The 22,914-nt window shown below is 36.0% G+C and overlaps 1 protein-coding gene across 1 annotated transcript; it reads left to right on the top strand.

Moving 5' to 3' along the window:
* Positions 1–5,610: 5,610 nt before the first annotated feature.
* Positions 5,611–22,554, top strand: LOC121391117 (the record flags this gene model as incomplete). The annotated part of the gene is made up of 7 exons (XM_041522855.1): positions 5,611–5,913; positions 7,035–7,340; positions 9,009–9,161; positions 10,255–10,313; positions 15,039–15,258; positions 20,787–20,887; positions 22,252–22,554. Coding segments are annotated over 7 exons (1,445 nt in total), but the record flags the coding sequence as incomplete, so codon positions are not given.
* Between the last annotated feature and the right edge of the window lie 360 nt (positions 22,555–22,914).

Below are 22,914 nucleotides of genomic sequence, written 5' to 3'. Positions count from 1 at the left end.
AATTTTATTTTCCCTCCATGTATCATAGCCCTATAATATAACCGACGACAAGCAAATGGCAAACTCATGTAAACAATATAATTAAATGAGAGTGTTCTTCCTTGCACGGGTACTCGAGTCCTATTAACGGACTCAGTCTTGCTAGACTCGACCCGTGCTCTCACGATGACCGCTAAGGATGGGTGGGACGTAAAATAGACAATCGATATTTACCAAAGGATCGTTCTGAGTATAGATTGTTCTGTATTATGATAACTCCACCATTAAGACCAATTAACTCCCGTCGATGTTGGCAAATGGGATGGTGGCAATAGCGGAGTTTCATCGTATTATAATTTTTATCGTATTGTAATAAAAAAAACCCGATATCAAATATTTCTCGAGTCGCGAACTACAACGTAACTCGGCCTATATGGCAGCATAAATGTAATCATGTAAGAACGTTGGCAGAGGACATCCTGATACAACAGCCACAAGACATTTTTATGGATAAAGTTATATTAATAAGTAAAATTTCACTTTTAAACTGTAAGTGATTGAACAATTTGTTGCAACTAGATGGGAGAGTATAATTATGCAGATTGTATTTTAATGCAGCGCATGTCAGTACAGGGACTCGACGTCATGCATTATTCATATTACTGAGGGATGGACCTGCACCTATCTTGATGGGAGAGTATAATTATGCAGATTGTATTTTAATGCAGCGCATGTCAGTACAGGGACTCGACGTCATGCATTATTCATATTACTGAGGGATGGACCTGCACCAATCTTGATGGGAGAGTACAATTATGCAGATTGTATTTTAATGCAGCGCATGTCAGTACAGGGACTCGACGTCATGCATTATTCATATTACTGAGGGATGGACCTGCACCTATCTTGATGGGAGAGTACAATTATGCAGATTATATTTTAATGCAGCGCATGTCAGTACAGGGACTCGACGTCATGCATTATTCATATTACTGAGGGATGGACCTGCACCTATCTTGATGGGAGAGTATAATTATGCAGATTGTATTTTAATGCAGCGCATGTCAGTACAGGGACTCGACGTCATGCATTATTCATATTACTGAGGGATGGACCTGCACCAATCTTGATGGGAGAGTATAATTATGCAGATTGTATTTTAATGCAGCGCATGTCAGTACAGGGACTCGACGTCATGCATTATTCATATTACTGAGGGATGGACCTGCACCTATCTTGATGGGAGAGTATACTTATACAGATTGTATTTTAATGCAGCGCATGTCAGTACAGGGACTCGACGTCATGCATTATTCATATTACTGAGGGATGGACCTGCACCAATCTTGATGGGAGAGTATAATTATGCAGATTGTATTTTAATGCAGCGCATGTCAGTACAGGGACTCGACGTCATGCATTATTCATATTACTGAGGGATGGACCTGCACCAATCTTGATGGGAGAGTATAATTATGCAGATTGTATTTTAATGCAGCGCATGTCAGTACAGGGACTCGACGTCATGCATTGTTCATATTACTGAGGGATGGACCTGCACCAATCTTGATGGGAGAGTATAATTATGCAGATTGTATTTTAATGCAGCGCATGTCAGTACAGGGACTCGACGTCATGCATTGTTCATATTACTGAGGGATGGACCTGCACCAATCTTGATGGGAGAGTATAATTATGCAGATTGTATTTTAATGCAGCGCATGTCAGTACAGGGACTCGACGTCATGCATTATTCATATTACTGAGGGATGGACCTGCACCAATCTTGATGGGAGAGTATAATTATGCAGATTGTATTTTAATGCAGCGCATGTCAGTACAGGGACTCGACGTCATGCATTATTCATATTACTGAGGGATGGACCTGCACCTATCTTGATGGGAGAGTATAATTATGCAGATTATATTTTAATGCAGCGCATGTCAGTACAGGGACTCGACGTCATGCATTATTCATATTACTGAGGGATGGACCTGCACCAATCTTGATGGGAGAGTATAATTATGCAGATTGTATTTTAATGCAGCGCATGTCAGTACAGGGACTCGACGTCATGCATTATTCATATTACTGAGGGATGGACCTGCACCAATCTTGATGGGAGAGTATAATTATGCAGATTGTATTTTAATGCAGCGCATGTCAGTACAGGGACTCGACGTCATGCATTATTCATATTACTGAGTGATGGACCTGCACCAATCTTGATGGGAGAGTATAATTATGCAGATTGTATTTTAATGCAGCGCATGTCAGTACAGGGACTCGACGTCATGCATTATTCATATTACTGAGGGATGGACCTGCACCAATCTTGATGGGAGAGTATAATTATGCAGATTGTATTTTAATGCAGCACATGTCAGTACAGGGACTCGACGTCATGCATTATTCATATTACTGAGGGATGGACCTGCACCAATCTTGATGGGAGAGTATAATTATGCAGATTGTATTTTAATGCAGCGCATGTCAGTACAGGGACTCGGCGTCATGCATTATTCATATTACTGAGGGATGGACCTGCACCAATCTTGATGGGAGAGTATAATTATGCAGATTGTATTTTAATGCAGCGCATGTCAGTACAGGGACTCGACGTCATGCATTATTCATATTACTGAGGGATGGACCTGCACCAATCTTGATGGGAGAGTATAATTATGCAGATTGTATTTTAATGCAGCGCATGTCAGTACAGGGACTCGACGTCATGCATTATTCATATTACTGAGGGATGGACCTGCACCAATCTTGATGGGAGAGTATAATTATGCAGATTGTATTTTAATGCAGCGCATGTCAGTACAGGGACTCGACGTCATGCATTATTCATATTACTGAGGGATGGACCTGCACCAATCTTGATGGGAGAGTATAATTATGCAGATTGTATTTTAATGCAGCGCATGTCAGTACAGGGACTCGACGTCATGCATTATTCATATTACTGAGGGATGGACCTGCACCAATCTTGATGGGAGAGTATAATTATGCAGATTGTATTTTAATGCAGCGCATGTCAGTACAGGGACTCGACGTCATGCATTATTCATATTACTGAGGGATGGACCTGCACCAATCTTGATGGGAGAGTATAATTATGCAGATTGTATTTTAATGCAGCGCATGTCAGTACAGGGACTCGACGTCATGCATTATTCATATTACTGAGGGATGAACCTGCACCAATCTTGCTACTGAGGGTGAACATTTTCTTGCCTAAACAACACTATAACACCGTGTTTTGTGTTGTGAAATATTATTCATATTACTGAGGGATGGACCTGCACCAATCTTGCTACTGAGGGTGAACATTTTCTCGCCTAAACAACACTATAACACCGTGTTTTGCGTTGTGAAATATTATTCATATTACTGACGGATGGACCTGCACCAATGTTGCTACTGAGGGTGAACATTTTCTTGCCTAAACAACACTATAACACCGTGTTTTACGTTGTGAAATATTATTCTTACCATTCCATTATAATGTTATTAAAGAGACACATCATAATATCATTCGTTGGAAGTTCTCAGAAACGTGACATCACTAATTAATATATAAAAATAGGGCGTAACACGCTTAAGTAGAAACAGATGTCTGAATAAATCATGTAGTGTGTCAATTCCAGTGATTATTATCTGGATTACTGAATTTATTTTATGTTCTTGTTTAGAAACATTAGTGCATTAGTGATTAATATGTAAAATATTTGTTATCGCGAACTCAAATATTATTAATGTAATGGTATTTAACGTCAAACATAGGAGCATTATGGCATTAGAGTGGGAATTTGTGTATTCGTTATCTCTGACTGAGAGAGCATCTGTCCGAATGTACGTCTAGCTCTAGAACAGCAGAGTAGGCCTTTTTAGGCTAACCACTTTTGATGGGATGAGTTACCTGAGAACAGGTCGAACCAAACCATCACTGCCTACAGAGTGACAATCGAACATTTGTGACATACGTTTTAATACGTTATAAATCATTGTTTTGTGTTTTTAACTAGCTATTACTACCTACGTTAATACGTTAAAGTTTAAACAAGTGTTGCCGTAGAGCGTTTATGACAACAAACAAACAAAAAACAACAACATTTAAGTAATAAAAAATAATGTTTTAAGTAACGCTTTTCGGTACACTCACCTACCACCTGTAACACTAAAAACGTTGGGACATATAGCCACCCACCCCTCCAGCGTTACGTAATATTTGAATGGCCCCCGATGTCTAGTACGGGCCATAGCCCAGTGGTAAAACACTCGGTCGAACGCGTGGTAGGTCTAGGATCGATCCCAGTCGGTGCCCCATTGGGCTATTTCTCATTTACGTATGTGCACCACCACTGGTATAGCAGAGGTCGAGGTATGTACTACTAATGAAAAAAATGTAGTGGGTTTCCTCTCTATGACTATACATCAAAATTACAAAACGTCTCACATTCAGTAGCCGATATTTTTGTTCTGCTCTATATGAAGATAAAAAATGTAACCTGTGCCACCCCACTAGAGGCTCTGCATACATCCCCAACCCTCCAGATATCGTGCCAATTCCACAGACCCAATGGGCCATATATAGGCTATGTGCTATGGGCCTGTATCTTTAATCTCTTTGGTAATATATTCATGTTTATAGAGGAAAAACAATTTAGAAACAAAATAGCCACACTAGCAGTATTTTATTTTATGAATGTAAATGAGATAGTTGAGCTTTCATGTTGTTGTTTTTTAAAGTGCCTAACTCCCCTCCTCCTAACGTTTATGTATGTTTTACACTGAATACTATTTATAATTGTTTTGGTATCCAACACAAGATTATAGCCATTCACCCCAAGCAAAGACAAACTGAAAAAAACGTCTTTATAGGTTATTGTTGTCAAAACACTGGCGTGTGAATAGTAGACTGCAAATGTACCGCGAGGCACAACTGTCGAACAAAATTGGTTGAAAGCATGTTTGGTGACTAAAAATCGACATTAAAAAACTTTCTCAATTTTTTTCGCCAAATCAAGAATTCTTTTGGATTTTTTTTTTTTTTTTTCGCAATTTGCGACTTTGACGAACAACAGGGCGAGTCCTGCAAATGTCCAATATTGGACGTGTGTTGCGAACAACAAACTCGTCATCTACCATGTTTTTGTTAGTGGCAACGTTTTGATAATCTAGATACTTTGGGAAATTCTGTTATTGGAACACAAACAATCATTAACATTGGATGCTTTTAAAATAATTTCTCGAAATTATGTATTTTGTTTCATGAAACTGATAATTTATTTCTCGGAAATTTTCGTAAAGTTATCGTCCACGAAAAGTCTACCAGTACAGTACAAAACGTACCGGTACGTACCACGACAGAAACAAATACCGGTATAGCGGCATACCGGTAATACCGCACACAAAACATATCTCAAAAGGACATTGGTAAGATTGTGATTGTTTCCTTGTTCTTCTTACACAGTTGGTTTGTCTAGCCACATGCACATCTACTAACAGAGACCAGGTCCCGAGATCAATGACTAAACACAATATTCTTGTTTTAGGAATGTAGGGGACCTTTATTTCTATTGAGGAAAGTTATATGTGTTTACGCACTCAATATATTTCAGGTTCACCAAGACTGGACCATCGAGTTCTATTCCTGAAAGAGTTTACAGCAACAATAGGTGGTGACGTCACTCTGAAGATATCAGTGATTGCCAATCCAACACCCACATTCACCTGGTATAAACTTTCTGATGGAAACAATCATAGTCTTGGATCTGATATTTCATCTACAACTGACGTATCTGCTGTTGGAAAACTCACACTGACAAATGTTCAGCAGGGAAATATTGGGACCTACCAGGTTGTTGTGTCAGATGGAGCTAAAAACACAGATCTTGTGAAGAACCTGACACTTGATGTAGCAGGTATGAGTAGATGCATATGATAGTTGTATACTGTAGCTGTAGATCATTATCAGATTAATATGAGAGTTATTGAAATTGGATCTTACTATTACTCTCTCATGGTCTTAATAGATCTGACATCGCCCAGTGCTTTAGAAGGTATGAGTAGATGTATGTGCTAGCTGCAGACTAAGTAGTTGTAGCACAGTGGCGATGATTGTTATTGAAATAGGATCTTACTGCAACTCCGACTTCGTCTTTCTTTCAAATTATTTTGTGTTATTATTATAAAATTAATCACAAGGAACCACCTGAAAACAACATTGTAAGTGTAAGCAGGAAGGATTTCATTATGGTTTGCCTATAGTGGTTTGTTTTTCTTTTGTATTTAAAGGATTTTAAAAAAGCTTCCATTTCATATCATGTTTATGTCCTGACAGAAATAATTTCAAGTTGTCACGAGCTCTTGCAAGTGATAATGAACATTATTTCACGAGGTAGCAAGCGTAATATCATATTTGTTACTCATAAACGATTATTATTCATATCAATGAACTCATTTGGTTCACCTATGTCGATGAGTTTTATTTTATTGTGGGACCAGGGCCGCCGGAACAATTGTGACATTGGGGCGGCGGACTAGCGATGTTAAGTGCCACGAAGTGGTCCGAATTTGCTAGGGGGTTCTGAGAGCATGCTCCCCCGGGAAAATTTTGAATTGTAAATCTTGGAAAAACGATTGTAATGGATTCTAGACATTATAAATAATATTTGATTGTGATAAAATGTGTTGCTAATTATATAAAAAGAAATACAAATTATATAGTAAAACATTAAGAAGCGTTTAGTTACATTTTAAAAACGTTTTTGAAAATTTATAAATGCATTCAGGCCGCGCCTTCCAGTGGTGTGGCCTGAATGCATTTATAAATTTTCAAAAAAGTTTTTAAAATGTTGATAGGAACCAATATGTTTTAGCTATATGGGTAACAACATTTGTTCAGCATTTTATTTAGGTTGTATTATACATGCATTTTGAATTTAATTTAATGTTCACAGATAGTGTTTTTATTAACGTAAAACTTCATAAAGTGAATACTTGGAAATGCGAATATTTAAGTAAATCTCTTTGTTTCTCGAAGGTCCTCCAAATATTCCCTCTGATGTCGCAGCATGGAGCAGTGATTCAAACTCAATCTCAGTTGCTTGGATAGAGGCATTTAACGGAGGATCGGAGCAGACGTTTATTGTACAATACAGAGAAGACACAACATTATGGTGGAGAAATCTAACTGAAATCATTCTTGAAAATGGTCGTGGCACCATCCAGAAAGCTGTCATATCAGATCTTCAGTCAAACATGAGATATCTGGTGCGAGTTTTGGCTTATAACAGATATGGGTACAAAGACTTTACTGAGGAACAGGAAGCTTTGACATTACCCCCAGGTAATAGTCATAATGTACAGACTCACAGATAGAATTTTGCTGTAACGCTGAGACAGATGGAGTTCAGTGTCTCGGGTGCTATGAACCACGTGGTCAATCCACCAGGGTGGATCGAGTTGTTTTCCCATTCCAGACAGTTTCTCCATGATAGCTATATCAAAAGCCTTTCCTGATGTAGATGTGATATGATTTTTACATAGTATTAATGTTTCACGACATGCATCCAAAATGCATAGACGTGACTTATTCAAATGTTTTAAAATATTATTCACATAAATACAGCGTTTTATGGGTTTTAAAAAATTTAATTCATAGTAAGCTGTCGGGTTTTGTACCATATAAGGTAATATTCATAATGCACAGACTCACAGATTAGAGTTTTGTTGTAATGCTGAGACAGATGAAGGTCAGTATCTCAGGTGCGATGAACCACATGGTCAAGCCCCCATTTTGTCCCATTCCAGACAATGTCTCTATGATAGCTATAGTAAGCTGTCGGTTTTTGTACCATATAAGGTATTAATAAGGTATACTAATGTTTTAAGACATTCATCCAAAATGCATAAATTGACTTATTGAAATGTTTTAAAATATTATTAACATTAATATAGTGTTTTGTGGGGTTTTAGCATTTTAGTTCGTAGTACGCAGTCAGTTTTTGCATTGTAAGACGTCGCTGCTATTCTCATAATTTAGCCATACTGTATCATTGCTGTGTTTCTGGGGGTGGGGGTGGGAGGGTGTGGGGGTAGAAGGGCATAATGACTGCAACTTTTCCACAATCTAATTAAAATTAGCTCCATTATTACATGTGGATCTAACAGCAGCCCGTTGGAGCTCATGTCCAGTTGAACTTTCATTCGACTAATCAAAACCTTACTTCCAAATCATGCCAGTGATTTGAAAACATTCGGGATTATGCCGAGGGTATACGAAATGATTCGGGTGAATTACGAAGTATACCGGAAACTAATTTCAATATAAAATTTTATATAAAATATGTTTCAAGACGAAAATAAATCCGTGATGGTATAGCCATAAAATCTGTTTATACTAGTGTACAATCCAGAGTTTATTACTGCACTTTTCTCCCTGTTTTTTTCAATGTTGAAATAGACCAGCAAGTTCGACTATTGCATAAATAGTCTCGCCCGATATTTTTAGAATTTGTATGCTCCCGAATAACGCTATAAAAGGCGAAGTGTAATTGGTCGATATTTAAATTGTTATTTATAGATGAAATGTCACCTGGACATGAGAGTCCACGCAATGCTGTTAGATCTAGTGGTAGTAGACAGTAGAGCTAATTTTAATCAGATTGGCATGTTAAAATATTTTTCTACATTTAGGGTAGTGGAAATGACATAAATTCGAGTTTATGATTAATTTTGTTTCTCTTTTGTTTACTTTATTATGTTTGTGTTCATTGTTTTTACATGTTCTCAACAGACGTGTAGTATGAGAGCAAAATTTGTGATCTTAGCACCATGTATCTGTAGATGGTGAGTGATAATTATAGTTTATTTTATTTAAAGATCCATCTCTTCTATCAGCCTCATCAACTAAAGTATGTGGGCAAGGAATCGCAGTGGGGATTATAATTGGGATTCCTATTGCTGTCTTGGTAGTGACTGTCTTTGTGATAACTGCAGTTTATTTTATTTAAAGGTGAATGTCTTGTACCAGTTTCATCGAACAAAGTAACTGGAGAAGGAATTGCAGTAGGGATTGGAATCGGGATTGTTGTTGCAGCTGCAGCAGTGATTGTGGTTATCTTTATTTTGTGGCGACGAGGTTATGTGTGTGCATCTTCAAAATCAGGTAAGACTATTAAGGAAAACCGATTATGTAAATACAATTAAGAAATTTATTTTTGAGTTAATAATAGTTAATTGATAATTTCTATTATGTATATTATTATATTACAAGTGGCGTTATTCTGTCCCCACGTATACATCTAACACGTATGGCATAAATATGTAACACATGCATTGCTTTTGTTTGTATTGTTTGGTATTTTGGTATTATGTGTTTTACCATTTACCATTAAGACTCATTTTATACTCAGTAACAAACATAATACCCCGCGGATATTGATTTAGTTTATTATGTTTAAAATTAGTCTGTTTGAATGCCTTTAGGTTTTTTGTCTATTAAAATTATTAATATCTTGTGAACACTTTTGGACCATTTTGACAGTCTACTTACCAAATTAATATTATCATAAAAAATATTATTTTGGCATCTCTTTTGCTGTTCAATGTAACACAATTAGACACATCATGGCTTGTTTGTTTACACAGATGGGCAATAGTCTGAAAGTAGGGTGTAAGTATGACACTGCGTCTTTAATTACTTTGTATATAATTTGGAAACTTTCATACACACACGCATACACATACATACACACACAAAGACATACACACAAATGACACCATCATACGCAGTGATACAATCACACACAAACACACACATGGATAACAACAACAATCGGCGCATACGCACACATGAACACTTGTGTGCAAGCAGACACACATAGAAACAAAAACAAGTTGGCGTATTTTAAACATTAATTTATTAAGTTATGCATTAGGAGCCTTTCAGCAATTATGTAACACAAACATCAAATATTTTATACCCCTCATTCACATTGTGTCTAACTATAAGGTCACTCCTCCTATGACATTACCTAACGCTCGACCTCCCCCAAGCACTTTGACATAATTTGTTGGTATTTTTGTGTCATGCCTGAGGCAATGAATACTTAGCCAAAAATCTCTGGGTAAGGAACAAAATGGCTATATTATCTGCATTGTATTTTAGGAATAAAAATGAGACATTGTTTCTAAAATGTTACATAACATTTGAATAAAAACCCTCACTGAATATACCTTCGGTTGTTGCTTTCTTTCAGCCTTGTATCTAAACAGTTATACTCTGAATGAGAGGAATAGTGTGATAACTACAGTTTGGGTACTGCGAGAGAAATAGTGTGATAACTACAGTTTGGGTACTGCGAGAGGAATAGTGCGATAACTACAGTTTGTGTCCTACGAGAGGAATAGTGCGATAACTACAGTTTGTGTCCTGCGAGAGAAATAGTGTGATAACTACAGTTTGTGTCCTGCGAGAGAAATAGTGTGATAACTACAGTTTGGGTACTGTGAGAGAAATAGTGTGATAACTACAGTTTGGGTACTGCGAGAGAAATAATGTGATAACTACAGTTTGTGTCCTGCGAGAGAAATAATGTGATAACTACAGTTTGTTTCGTGCGAGAGAAATAGTGTGATACCTACAGTTTGGGAACTGCGAGAGAAATAGTGTGATAACTACAGTTTGTGTACTGCGAGAGAAATAGCGTGACAACTACATTTTGGGTACTGCGAGAGAAATAGTGTGATAACTACAGTTTGGGTACTGCGAGAGAAATAGTGTGATAACTACAGTTTGTGTCCTTCGCGAGAAATAGTGTGATAACTACAGTTTGGGTCCTTCGAGAGAAATAGTGTGATAACTACAGTTTGGGTACTGCGAGAGAAATAATGTGATAACTACAGTTTGGGTCCTGCGAGAGATATAATGTGATAACTACAGTTTGGGTCCTGCGAGAGAAATAGAAAACATGTTGGTAGTCAGTATCCTGTGTTAAATTCTAAATTGGAACCATCTTAATTTTATTTCTTGAGTGGTTATAAATGGCTTTAAATAGATAACAGACCAGTTTAGGTTGGAAGTGAAATGAAGTTGCCATTTTAGTATGGCAATATTCGGAAATTTCGACAACGTTAATGTATAATAATATAATTTTGAGCCATTTTTAATAGAGCAAAGTGTCCGTTGAACCGGAGAATCGTCCAAGGAGATATTTGTTTCAACTTTTTTAATATTTGTTTTCCTAAAATATGACTTAACGGAATTAACGACGCCATGGTATTCTAGAAAAGAAACATCTAACTCGTATATATCATTAAATTCATTTAAAGTCAAAAAATCTCCTCGCTTATTAACAAGATCGCAAATCTGCCTTTCTCAAGCCATTTCTTTTTCAAAAAGGTTTTCCTATCAATTTTAATTTGGGAATTATAGAAAATTGGTTCAGATAAGAAATCTTCAAAGGATATTACTTTTATTGCTGTCGAGAAGTCGTAAAAAGCCTGAATACAGTCCTTCCAAAACAGGTTATTTAAATTTTTGAAACATTTTGAGGGGAAGTCGTTACCAAATACAGAAATATTACGAAATTGAGGAAAACAAGCAAATAAAATAGGTTTCCATTTTGAATCTTTCGTTTCCAATTTTCGAATCCAGGTAATCTTTAAAGCCTTAATATAATTAAATATATCTATCATACCGAGGCCTGCTTCTTTAACAGGTTTACATACAGTTATTCTTTTTATCCTATCTGGTTTTTGGTTCCATACAAACCTGAATAATATTTTGTTTAATTCACACTGAAACGACTTAGTGGGGTTTGGTAAAGTTAAGAGTAAATAGTTGAGTTTAGATATTAATAAGGCTTTTATTATGAGTATTCTGCCAAGTGGTGTTACAAATCTTCTCATCCATCTATTTATAATCTGTTTAATTTCAAACAGTTTAGAGTTGTAATTAAGTTTAGTTATTTCAGAAATATCAGTACTAAAGATAATTCCAAGTGCTTTAAAAGTTGGAGGATTCCATTTTAGATTTAAATGTTGTAAATATCTTACTGAACTATTCTTTGGGGAACCAATCCAAATAACTTCAGATTTATCATAATCTTGATTTATCATAGTCCTGATAAATTCGCAAATCTATTTAAAGTTGCTATAGTTTCTTCAAAAGATGTTCTGCTACCATTAAGTATAGTATAAAATCTGTATCATCAGCGTATTGCGAAATAAGATATTCTTTGCTGTTTATTGAAATGCCTTTAATATTCTTATTTTTACAAATAAGCATTTCTACAGAGGAGGAATATATATGGAGATAATGGGTCTCCTTGCCTGCATCCTCTGTAAATGTTAAAGGATAATGATACATTTCCGTTGACTATAACACTGGATTTAATATTTTTATAGAACACAAAAATCCATCGTTTAATATCTTCTCCAAATCCAAAGAAATCAAGAGTTCTATATAAAAATGACCAAGAAACCGTATCAAATGCCTTTTCAAAATCTACTCTTCGAAACATTCCTGGAATATTTTGGGATTCAGTACAATACAAAATATCATACAGGATCCTTATATTGTCACCGAAAATATTTGACATAAACCCAGTTTGATCTTCACTTACGAGAATATTTTAGTCTTTCTGATATGCAGGCTGATGCTAATTTATAAACAATATTTTAGAGTGAAATGGGACGCCAGTTAGAAAACGTTTGGGTGTATCGCCTTTGGGTATGCAGGTAATTATTCCAAGTTTCCATAATTCACAGATCTAAGAACAAAATAACCAATATCTTTCCAAAATTGTTTTAAAAATTCAGCAGAGAAACCATCAGACCCTGGACTTTTATTGTTCTTTGTACGTTTTAAAGCATTTGATAATTCTTCATATGTCAATAAACCCTCTAAAGAGTCTTGACCTAAAAATAAGTCATGTAGGTCAGTATCAGCTATCGTATCTTCTTTTGAAGAATAGAGGTTTTCATAAAAGTGTTTTGTCTCATGCATAAGTTCAGTTTTACTTGTAACGATAGAACCATAATTTTTCTCAATTTGAGTTATAGACTTGCTAATAAAGTTCCTATTTTCTAAGTTACAGAAATAGTTAGAAATTCGTTCACCTTCATCTATCCATTTGGCTCTAGATCTGATGTAGACACCCTCCATTTTCTTTTCACGCAGGCTTTCTAAGTATTTTCTTTTTGTCTGTATAATTTCAAAATCTAATTGTTCGCTATTTTCTAATATCTAAATTTCTTCAATCAGCTGTTTTTCTAGTTTCTAGTTTTCTTTTTTCAAATATGATGAGTATGAAATTGTCTTTCCTCTAATTTCCATAAGTAATACTTCTAGGAATAATTGATCATTAATTGTAAAATTTATTTCAGATACGGGTATATCATCAACAGTATTCAAGTTATAGACAGACGCGGCATATTGTCTCTTAACATCAGAAATAACTTTTTTTATTATTGATATATAAGATTTATTTTTTAAGAGTGAATTATTAAATTTCCAATAAGTGTTGTGCCTTTCGTTTTCACTGAATTCGAGATTTAGACTTATAATAGAATGATCAGTTCTGTATCCACAATGTCTATTGGAGTTAAGGACATAAGAATACAACATTTCTGATATTAGAAAAAAATCTAATCGAGCTTGTTTTATTGGGTTATTCTTCCTCCATGTGTAATTACGTAGTTCGGGATTATGATCTCTCCAGATGTCCACAAGATCTAATTCACCTATTATATGTTATACTTCATCGCGAGCTTTTGGATTGTTTACATTTATGTAGTTATATGTATCAATATGTGGGTTTAGAACAAGATTACAATCTCCACCAAAAATATATTTATTTATTTTTAAGAGCTTTTGGTTCATTCTCCACTAAATCAGCACATTCTAACTTCGAAACTTGATAAAAAATAATTTTCAGTTTGGCTTTCAACAAGGCTTTTATTCTAAAGAAGTACATTTCAGGACACCATGTCTCAGTTTTCTTCTTTTAAGCAGTAGTAGATAAAACATTATCTGCATATGAATAAAGATACTGTGTTTATTAAAAAACCAGATACGTTACATGCTCAGTTTTCTAAATAATGCAACAAGAGCCAAATGACGATACAGTAATGTATCAGAAATACCAATTTCTGGAAAATAAAGTTACTGTGTATAGAAATACAGCTAATACAGAAAAAAATTATATTACATGTTTCCGACGCACTGGATACTCGTTAGGACATAAGGAAATGTTAAACTGTTTCACAGTTAGAATACACTTCCATTTTGAGTATTTTATTAACTTCAGCGTCAGCTGAGTAACTGTTACCATGAATATGCTTGCCATTATACTACTGTTTGATATTACAAAATACACATCCCAATCAGCATCCATTCATTGTTTTAAATAATCAATTTAAAAGTGAGTATAAGGTAACGTATCTGGTTTTGAAACCAATCATCTGTCCTCGATGAAATTCCAATCCACACAGCCTTTGCAATAGCATTGATCACGTATCGTGATTTTACCATTTCCATTTGACTGCACAGCGTGTAATTTCATAGTACCCTATATGGGTTTACACGAAAAGGTTTCACTTCACCATTCTTCATACTCTACTGCGTCAGCTGTGATATTCTTCAGCATTTCTGTAAGCTGGTCAACAGTGCGTCGGCACCCCCCCCCCCCCCCCACTACAACTTCGCCGAAGAGGAGGACAACGCCACCAGTGCAGACCACCTTTGACGCTACGGCAGGCCTACTGGACACCGTTATGGCCCAGTCGCCGCCACCGCCTCCTGTGTCGACTTCTACGCCTGCTCCGGTGCAGCGGTCAACTCTACCGACCGCTCCCGTTGAACAAGCAAGGGACTCTGTTGTTGCTGCGGCGAAGCGCAAGGCCACTACACCTGCCATCCAGCCCGACACGGACAAGCCGCCGAGCCGCCAACTTACCCCCCCCCCCCCCCCCCAAGCCGGAAGACGAATGGAAGATTCAAGTTAAGAAGATCAAGCCATCGTTCCGGCATTGCGTGCAGGGGGACACCACCGACCCCGGCAAGCTGATGGGGAAGTTCCTCAACCAGGGCTGGAGACCACTGCAGGATGGTACCGACTACGAACTACACCATCTCCGGACCAAGGAAGACCACTCGGGACTCGTTGTGACCCACCAGCGCCGAGACTGCTACCGACAAGCGATCCTGCTACGAGATATGGATAGCCAGACCATCCACAGGATCCTCAAGGCTATCTTCGGTACCACCAGGTCATACCAGCTATTATGGACAGGAAGCACGAAGTCCCGAACTTGACCACCAGACCCCTCATTAGCTCGATGTAGGCGTCAACCTTTCTCAGGACATATAGATTGGACTTTAAACTTTTAGACCTTCGTTCAAAATTTTATGTCGAAATTACTTTAAAAAATATATTATTAAATAGTCCGATCCTCTCTTCTTTCTCTTATTTATTTTTGGACTGTCCTTCTAAAATGCTCCAAATTATATAAATATTCGGCCGAGCAATCAATTCTTTTAATTTTGGCTCGTAACTTTTTTTCTTTTTTTAAAAATTTATTCTACTAACTTTTTTACTAATTGCTATTTTCAAAATTCTGCCCATTTTCAACACGTGAAGTTATGACGTTATAGTGCAAGTATTGAAGGACAACTATATGAAATTGTTTGTTATTCAAGCTATACTTTTAAGGAAATGTGTTTTAATGCAGTGCGTAGCATGAACATGCACTTGATTTATGTCACATAAAAATACCCACCAGTTACTCTTCTGTAGCTGGTTATCGCATGAAATGTGGTAACGTATCTGGTAGAAATCTCGCGCACTTTTCCACTTTGAACGAAGAAAGAGTAATACTCGGTTTTACTCTGGCTCCTGGAATTAAACCCTTGCTGAAAATGAGTTACTAATACTTAAAACTTTTCATCTCCGAAATAACATATCTCCTACACATTTATCTCACCTTTAAAAAACATCAGTTGAATAATGGTAACGTATCTGGTCAAGTTTTTAGCGACATAGACATTTTAGAAAAATCAACACATTATTAAAAACCTTGCTTAATAACTGACTGTGTAACTATTTCTTTGATATAAAACTGCAATAAATTCGGAATATATTCAAATGCAGGGTGATATTTTAACATAGTATACTGTGATTTCAAACTGGGGGGTTACCCGGTGACAGCATTAAATGTAGTATTTTGCTCCAATTAGAGTAAAGCGAGAGCTCGCATACTGATCAATGTAGGACAGGACAACATGTTTTCAGGAGATCGCATATGTAGATATATTTTGAAAACAATTTAAAACGATTTTTGTATTGCGGGGGTGCTGGGTAGTCCTAGGACACACATTTTACCTAATATGCTGGTTTAGTGGAGAATGAACCTTTTACTTCTTGTAGAACTTGCTTGTAAAAGATTGGTCTGTCTGAATTTGGTCCATATAGGTTTACTAGTGTTATACGTATATTGTAAATAGTTATATCCACAATAAGTAAATTTCTGCCGTCTCCTCTTAAATACTTTATGTATTTTATATTCAAAATTGTTATTTATTAATATAGCAACGCCACGAGATTGGCTGTTATTAGAATTAAAAATACATTCGTATCCCCATTCCGCGCGTATGAGAAGTTCCTTTTCTTTAGTAAAGTGAGTGTATTGTAGGAAATGAACCGAACAACATTTTGACTTTAAAAAATTAAACACATCTGTCCTTTTCTTTACATCAGCCACAATCTAATTAAAATTAGCTCCCCTATTACATGTGGATCTAACATGAAACATATCGTATACCCTCAGGATAATTCGGAATGTTTTCAAATTATTTTTAAATCACTGGCAGGATTCTGCAAGTAAGGTTTTGATTGGTGGACATGAGCTCCATCTGGCTGGTGTTAGATACACATGTAATAGTGGAGCTAATTTTAATTAGATTGCATCAGCCAAATCCCAGCAGTTCACCGAACAACATATAAATCTCTATCCATTTTCAAATATGAATATAAAGTATAGTAATATATATAGGAGATGCACATTAATTAAATATACTATTCCGTATACATTACACAGACCACTGACCAAGAATATATAAACAATTACCTCACAATACAATTGCCTACACATACATTCACACGCCATACAGATATAGATTACAAATACATAAACATGTATAAAAAATAAAAACAACCCTACAGGGTCAGAGGGAAACGTTGCAATGTCTATTTTTCCCTCACCCCACTTTTGTTATATTTTATATTAAATGAAGAATAATTAAATAAAAGTGAGAAATAATAGTAGCAGTAGTAAATTTAGTGGTATTGATAACAGTAGAAACTATTACTAAGACAGGCTAAACACAACCAACTTAAAGTACCGTAATATACACTGAGAGTAACATGAGCATAAATAATACACACGGTGACTATTTAAAAAATAATTGATACCATGCTTGATAGGTTAGGTGTGGATCCGGGGAGGGGGCACTGATGGTGTATGCCCACTTTTTAGCCGTCAAATAATAAAAGAAATAAAAGCCTATTCAAATGACTCTTAACATGAACAGAGCATACCCAAATGGATCAGCGAATATAGGTCATAAGGTGAAAATCAAAATTATGTTTGTTTGTCCTAACCCGACTGACCCACAAAAATCGGCTCGTGTCAAAATATTTTTTTATGCCTTTTGGGGAAGATTTTTATTTTTTATTTTTAGTACTATTATCATATATCTGTCGAATAAATATTGACATTCAAATTAAATTGCTGGTTAAATTTTAGTTCATCAAGATAAAGTCTCCGGCCGGCACGATATTTATTATTGTGATGTTTATTGCTGTGCTGTACGTTTATCCATTGGATCGAATTTTCCATATGCACTCAGGACTTAATAAAATCAGGCATATGTGATTTATTTCAGAGCCTCAACACGCACAACATATTTTAATAAATTTTAGATTAAAATATTAACTACAATACTTTTGGTAACCTTTCCAGGATTAGATTTTTGCAGATGACACATTTGAAAGTTGTCTTTATCCTGGCACAATAGAAAATCGAAAATGCGGAATGACAATTATTTGTATCAAGCATTTTATGTCCATCCAATAAAAAGAAATATATCGACACTGAATAGAATTGATTATTTGTTTTGTTATTTATGTTTTTATGTGTGCTTTGTGTGGGTTGCATTATATGCATTAGTAATATTTATGCCATTAAATATTTGTGGGTTTTTTTTATTCTTTTTTTATTATTAATTGTTTTTAATTGTCAGTACAGGTCATTACTTACTTGAAGGCTTTCATTTATTTACTTTTTTTAAATTATTATTTCCTTTATTTTTAAAAATATTATTATGACAGGCCATTAATTATTTCAAAAGTTTCTTTTTTTTTCTTTGTTTAATTATCATTGCAGGTCATTAGTTATTTTAAATTATTTAAAATTATTATTATAAATATTTTTTAATTAACCCGCACAACCCCCAACCTTAATTGATTTAACATTAACTAAGTTGCTGAGGACTCCCTTGCAACAATATGAACACTTACTGGAATTAATGTGTGATATAGGAGTGGGATTTAGCTCAATCGGTTCAGTGCTCGCTTGAGGTGTTTGCATCGCAGGACTGAATCACCTTGGTGAATCCATTCAGCTGATTGAGGTTTTTCTCATTCAAACCAGTGCACCACAACTGGACAAAGACCATGGTATGTGGGGAAAGTGCTTATAAAAGTTCCCTTGTTGCATTAGGAAAAATGTAGTGGGTTTCCTCTAATGACTACAATGAATGAATGAATGAATGAATGAATAATGAATGAATGTTTAACGACACCCCAGCACGAAAAATACATCGGCTATTGGGTGTCAAACTATGGTAATGCAAATAAATAAAGTGATGATCAACATCAATATAAAAATTCAAGACAAACAAAAACAATGTAAAGAACTGTGCAAAAACACAAATATCACAGAATTTTACGGATACTGAATTTTACTCAAAACTTAAATTTTGTGCTGTATTGGCCATTCTCAAAGAGAATGTTACACCCCTGCACCACGATGAGGTTGCAGCACACGGAGGGGCTGATGACTACAAGTCACAATTACCAAATGTTAGACATTCAACAGCTGACGATTAATTCATCAATGTGCTCCAGTGGTGTCTGAAATACTTGAAACTGTGACTTGGTGACAACTGCTGCTCTGTGTCTCTCCGTCTCTCGGTGTGTGTTAATATAATTTCCCTCTGTTTCAGAATGGTACTAAGAGTGGACTTTGGAATATCGAAAATGTCAAGGAAGAGATAGGGACATATAAACAAGCAAACAATAGCAGTGAAGTGAGAACATACTGTTAACTGTTGAATACATTACTTCTTTAATTGATGCCAATCTACTACGTAAATATGTGCGGATGTTATCTGGACGTTATCCGACTGATCTTAATAGCAGTATAGTCATTTCTGATGCATTGCCATTAATGCTACTGATTGATAAGATACAAAAAAAATATATAATCAGTTCGCTGTATATACACTAATATTTACACTGAAATTCACAATTTTGACAAAAAAATTGGTTTGTTTTAACAGTTAAGTCACTATACATAGTTCGTTCTATACATGGAATTTTATTAATACTATATAGTAGGCCTCCCAGCCACTTGTACATATTAAAATATAGAAAATATAGGAATTTACATACCCAAGTTTTATAGCAATTGTGAGGTCAAATATTGGAGTTTTATAGGAAAATTTGAACATATTATCATGATTATAGGCATTTTACATGGATTTCTAAAGAAATTTACATTACTAAGGCCAAACTTTTTTTATTTTTCGGATTACGGATCCGCCGACGTTCATCTTGCCAAAATGAAAATATTTTCTTCAGTTTTCAGGCAATTTTGGTTTTTTCCCCTCCGGCACTGTCGGGAAATATGAAATAAATAAAAGTACAAGCCTTAAAATAAGCTATATCAGCGTTTACAAGCCCCATCCAATTCCAACTGATTTTGTCATATTGTTAGAGATATCAAATATTTTCAAAATGAATAAAGATTGTGATTGATTCTAATTTCAATAGTCATGTTAATAATAATAATAATAATAATAATAATAATAAAATTCTTTATTTTCAGAAGGTAAACACATTCAGTTACAAGGTGACTGGTCTCCTATGAGACCCTCTCTAATCTATACATGATATTATACATACATACATTAAAAAACAACCCATCAACATACATGTAATATGTATAACATGAGGAACAATAGCACATATTATGAATATATAAATACTATTTAAATCAATTTGTTAAGAAACTTGAGTCAGTGATAACTCAATACATCATAATTATTTTAACAAACACATCAAAATCAACAACAAAGGTATATCTTAAAATTGATTATTATTTGAATAGTGCTTAAAATAACTGGATTTGAATGAGGCGAGGGATTGAGAATATTTTATCTTTGAAGGTAGTGTGTTCCACAGTTTAGCTCCCCTGCATGAAAAACTATGGCGATAAAATCTTGTTCTTGGTTTTAATTCATAAAGATGATTATGTTGAGTTGACCTCAGATTTAAGGAGTGAATTTCTGAAGTTGTTTGAAACATTGTGTCTAGATATGATGGAGCTAGTTTGTTGAGGACTTTGTAGACAAACTGGCAGGTTCTAAAGTCAATTCTCTCTTTGATTTTAAGCCATTTGAGAGAGCTGATTATTTCTGCAGTGGGCGTTTCTTTGCTTTTTTCAGTAATAAGTAAAGTCTTGCAGCTTGATATTGGATTTTTAAAAGTTTTTCTAGAGAATGTTTTGAACAGGTTCCCCGAATTGTGGAGCAATAGTCTAAGTGAGGTAATATGTAAGAGCTGTAGAATATTAATCTGGTCTTTTGGTCAAGATATTTTCTGTTTTGTCGAAAAATGTATAATAAATAAGAAGATTTTTTAATAAGTGCATTTATGTGGTTCGCCATGTCAGTGTTGGGTCAATGAATATAGAAGAAGTTTTTCAGAAGTGGAACATTGCACTGGTATGTGATCTACATATACAGTCAATGCTGTTGTGGGTTTTGCAATCGAGGTCAGTTTTTTAGATGTACCAATAAGCATGATTTTAGTTTTATTGAAGTTAAGAGACATCTTATTATGGTTGCACCAAAGACCCACCTCATTCAAATCGAACTGGACATGTTTTTCGAACAGAGATATGTCATCAGCTATAGATGTGGAGCTTACATCATCAGCAAACAGATCCATGAAATAGAGGGGCAGATCATTAATATATAATGCAAACAAAGTGGGGCCAAGTACTGATCCCTGTGGGATGCCATATGAGAGATTAAGAGGATCAGATCCGGCTTTGCCAAGAACAACAGTTTGTTTTCTACTTGAGAGATACGATTCAAACCATTTTGGAGATTTTGAATCAAAGTGATAGATGCTTAGTTTTTTTTATGAGTATATCATGATCTATCATGTGTTTGTGGTTTAAATACAATACCTAAAATATATTAATGTTCAGACGCATAGTGATATATTGATATAGTTTGCTTATGTTGTGGCCATAATAATTAAGTCATTGCACGGCATTTCATCTTTTCACTAGTAAGAAACACTTCGACTGAGTTAACATGGCTCCAGTGTTAGTAACGTAGCCGGTGTGCTGCTTAAGGAAACCCCAATTTGTATCTTTTTAAAAATCTTGGCTTGTTCTTTTTATATTCTTTTGTGGCTGGTGGATAGTAGTCAAATTAAAAATTTCACAACCATTTCATCTTTGCTAATTAGCAAATATGACAAAAAACGTGTTAAATAAGGTATTTTTTTTATTGTATGACATCCAAAGAAAGAATAGGAATACATGTTGAGTCAAAAATCTCTTCCATTCACCTACAGCATTCGTCAAAACCACAAACAGTCAAAATGGTAATTCACAAGCAGGGTCGACTGGTGAAATCACAGGTTCAGTACTGTGTATGCCCTCCATGTGTATCCACAACTGCAAGGCAATGCCTTTTCATCGACTGCCTGATGCATGTAAAGACTGCATTAGGGACAAGGCACCATTGTTCCACTAATGAGGCACCAAGTTCCTGCAAACTCTATGGAGGGTTCCTGAGAGTGCACAGGCATCTTTCCAGCACAGATGTGCTCCATGGGATTCAGGTCGGGAGATCTTGAAGGCCAATCCATGACATTGATGCCTGCGTTCCTCAGGTAATTTCTTGTCAAGATGGCCATGTGGGGTCTGGCATTGCTATGCTGAAAGATCAGACCTGGACCATGAGCTGCCACAAAGGGCACACATTCCTGGGAGAGCACCTAGTTGCAGTAAGAAGCAGCGTTGAGGATGCCACGGATGTCAAGTTGAGAACGTCCTTTTCCAGAGACAGCTCCCCAAACTGTTACACTTCTGCCTCCGAATCTGTCAACTTCACTGACACAACACTGAGCATCACGTTCACTACGTCGTCTCCAAACCGTCTGCCTGCCATCGGCAAATCACAGTGTGAATCTTGATTCATCGCTAAACACGACTATTCCATTCCCCGAGTCCATCACAAGTGGCGTTGTGCCCACAGTTGATGTCGACATCAATGAAATGGGGTCAAAATGGGTCCAACGTATGGGTGCCGTGTGTGGAGGTGAGCGGTTCGCATCCGATTTCGGATCATTTGCGCGGACACCCAACATCTTAAAAGTTCATTACTGGTTGCTGTAGATGTCATGAAACAGTTGCGGATGTGACGTAACACAATATGGCGGTCATCTGCCCATGACATCACACGTGGTCTACCCGGTTGGGGGCAATTAGCTGTGGTGCACGTTTGTACTCATGTCCGCAGATCATAAATTGCCCATCGACTGCAATCCAACGTC

This window comes from Gigantopelta aegis, unplaced genomic scaffold (assembly GCF_016097555.1).
Source record: "Gigantopelta aegis isolate Gae_Host unplaced genomic scaffold, Gae_host_genome ctg1748_pilon_pilon:::debris, whole genome shotgun sequence".
Classification (NCBI taxonomy): Eukaryota; Metazoa; Mollusca; class Gastropoda; order Neomphalida; family Peltospiridae; genus Gigantopelta; species Gigantopelta aegis.
The sequence above is the reverse complement of the archived record's forward strand: the minus strand, read 5'-3'. Positions and strand labels throughout refer to the sequence as shown.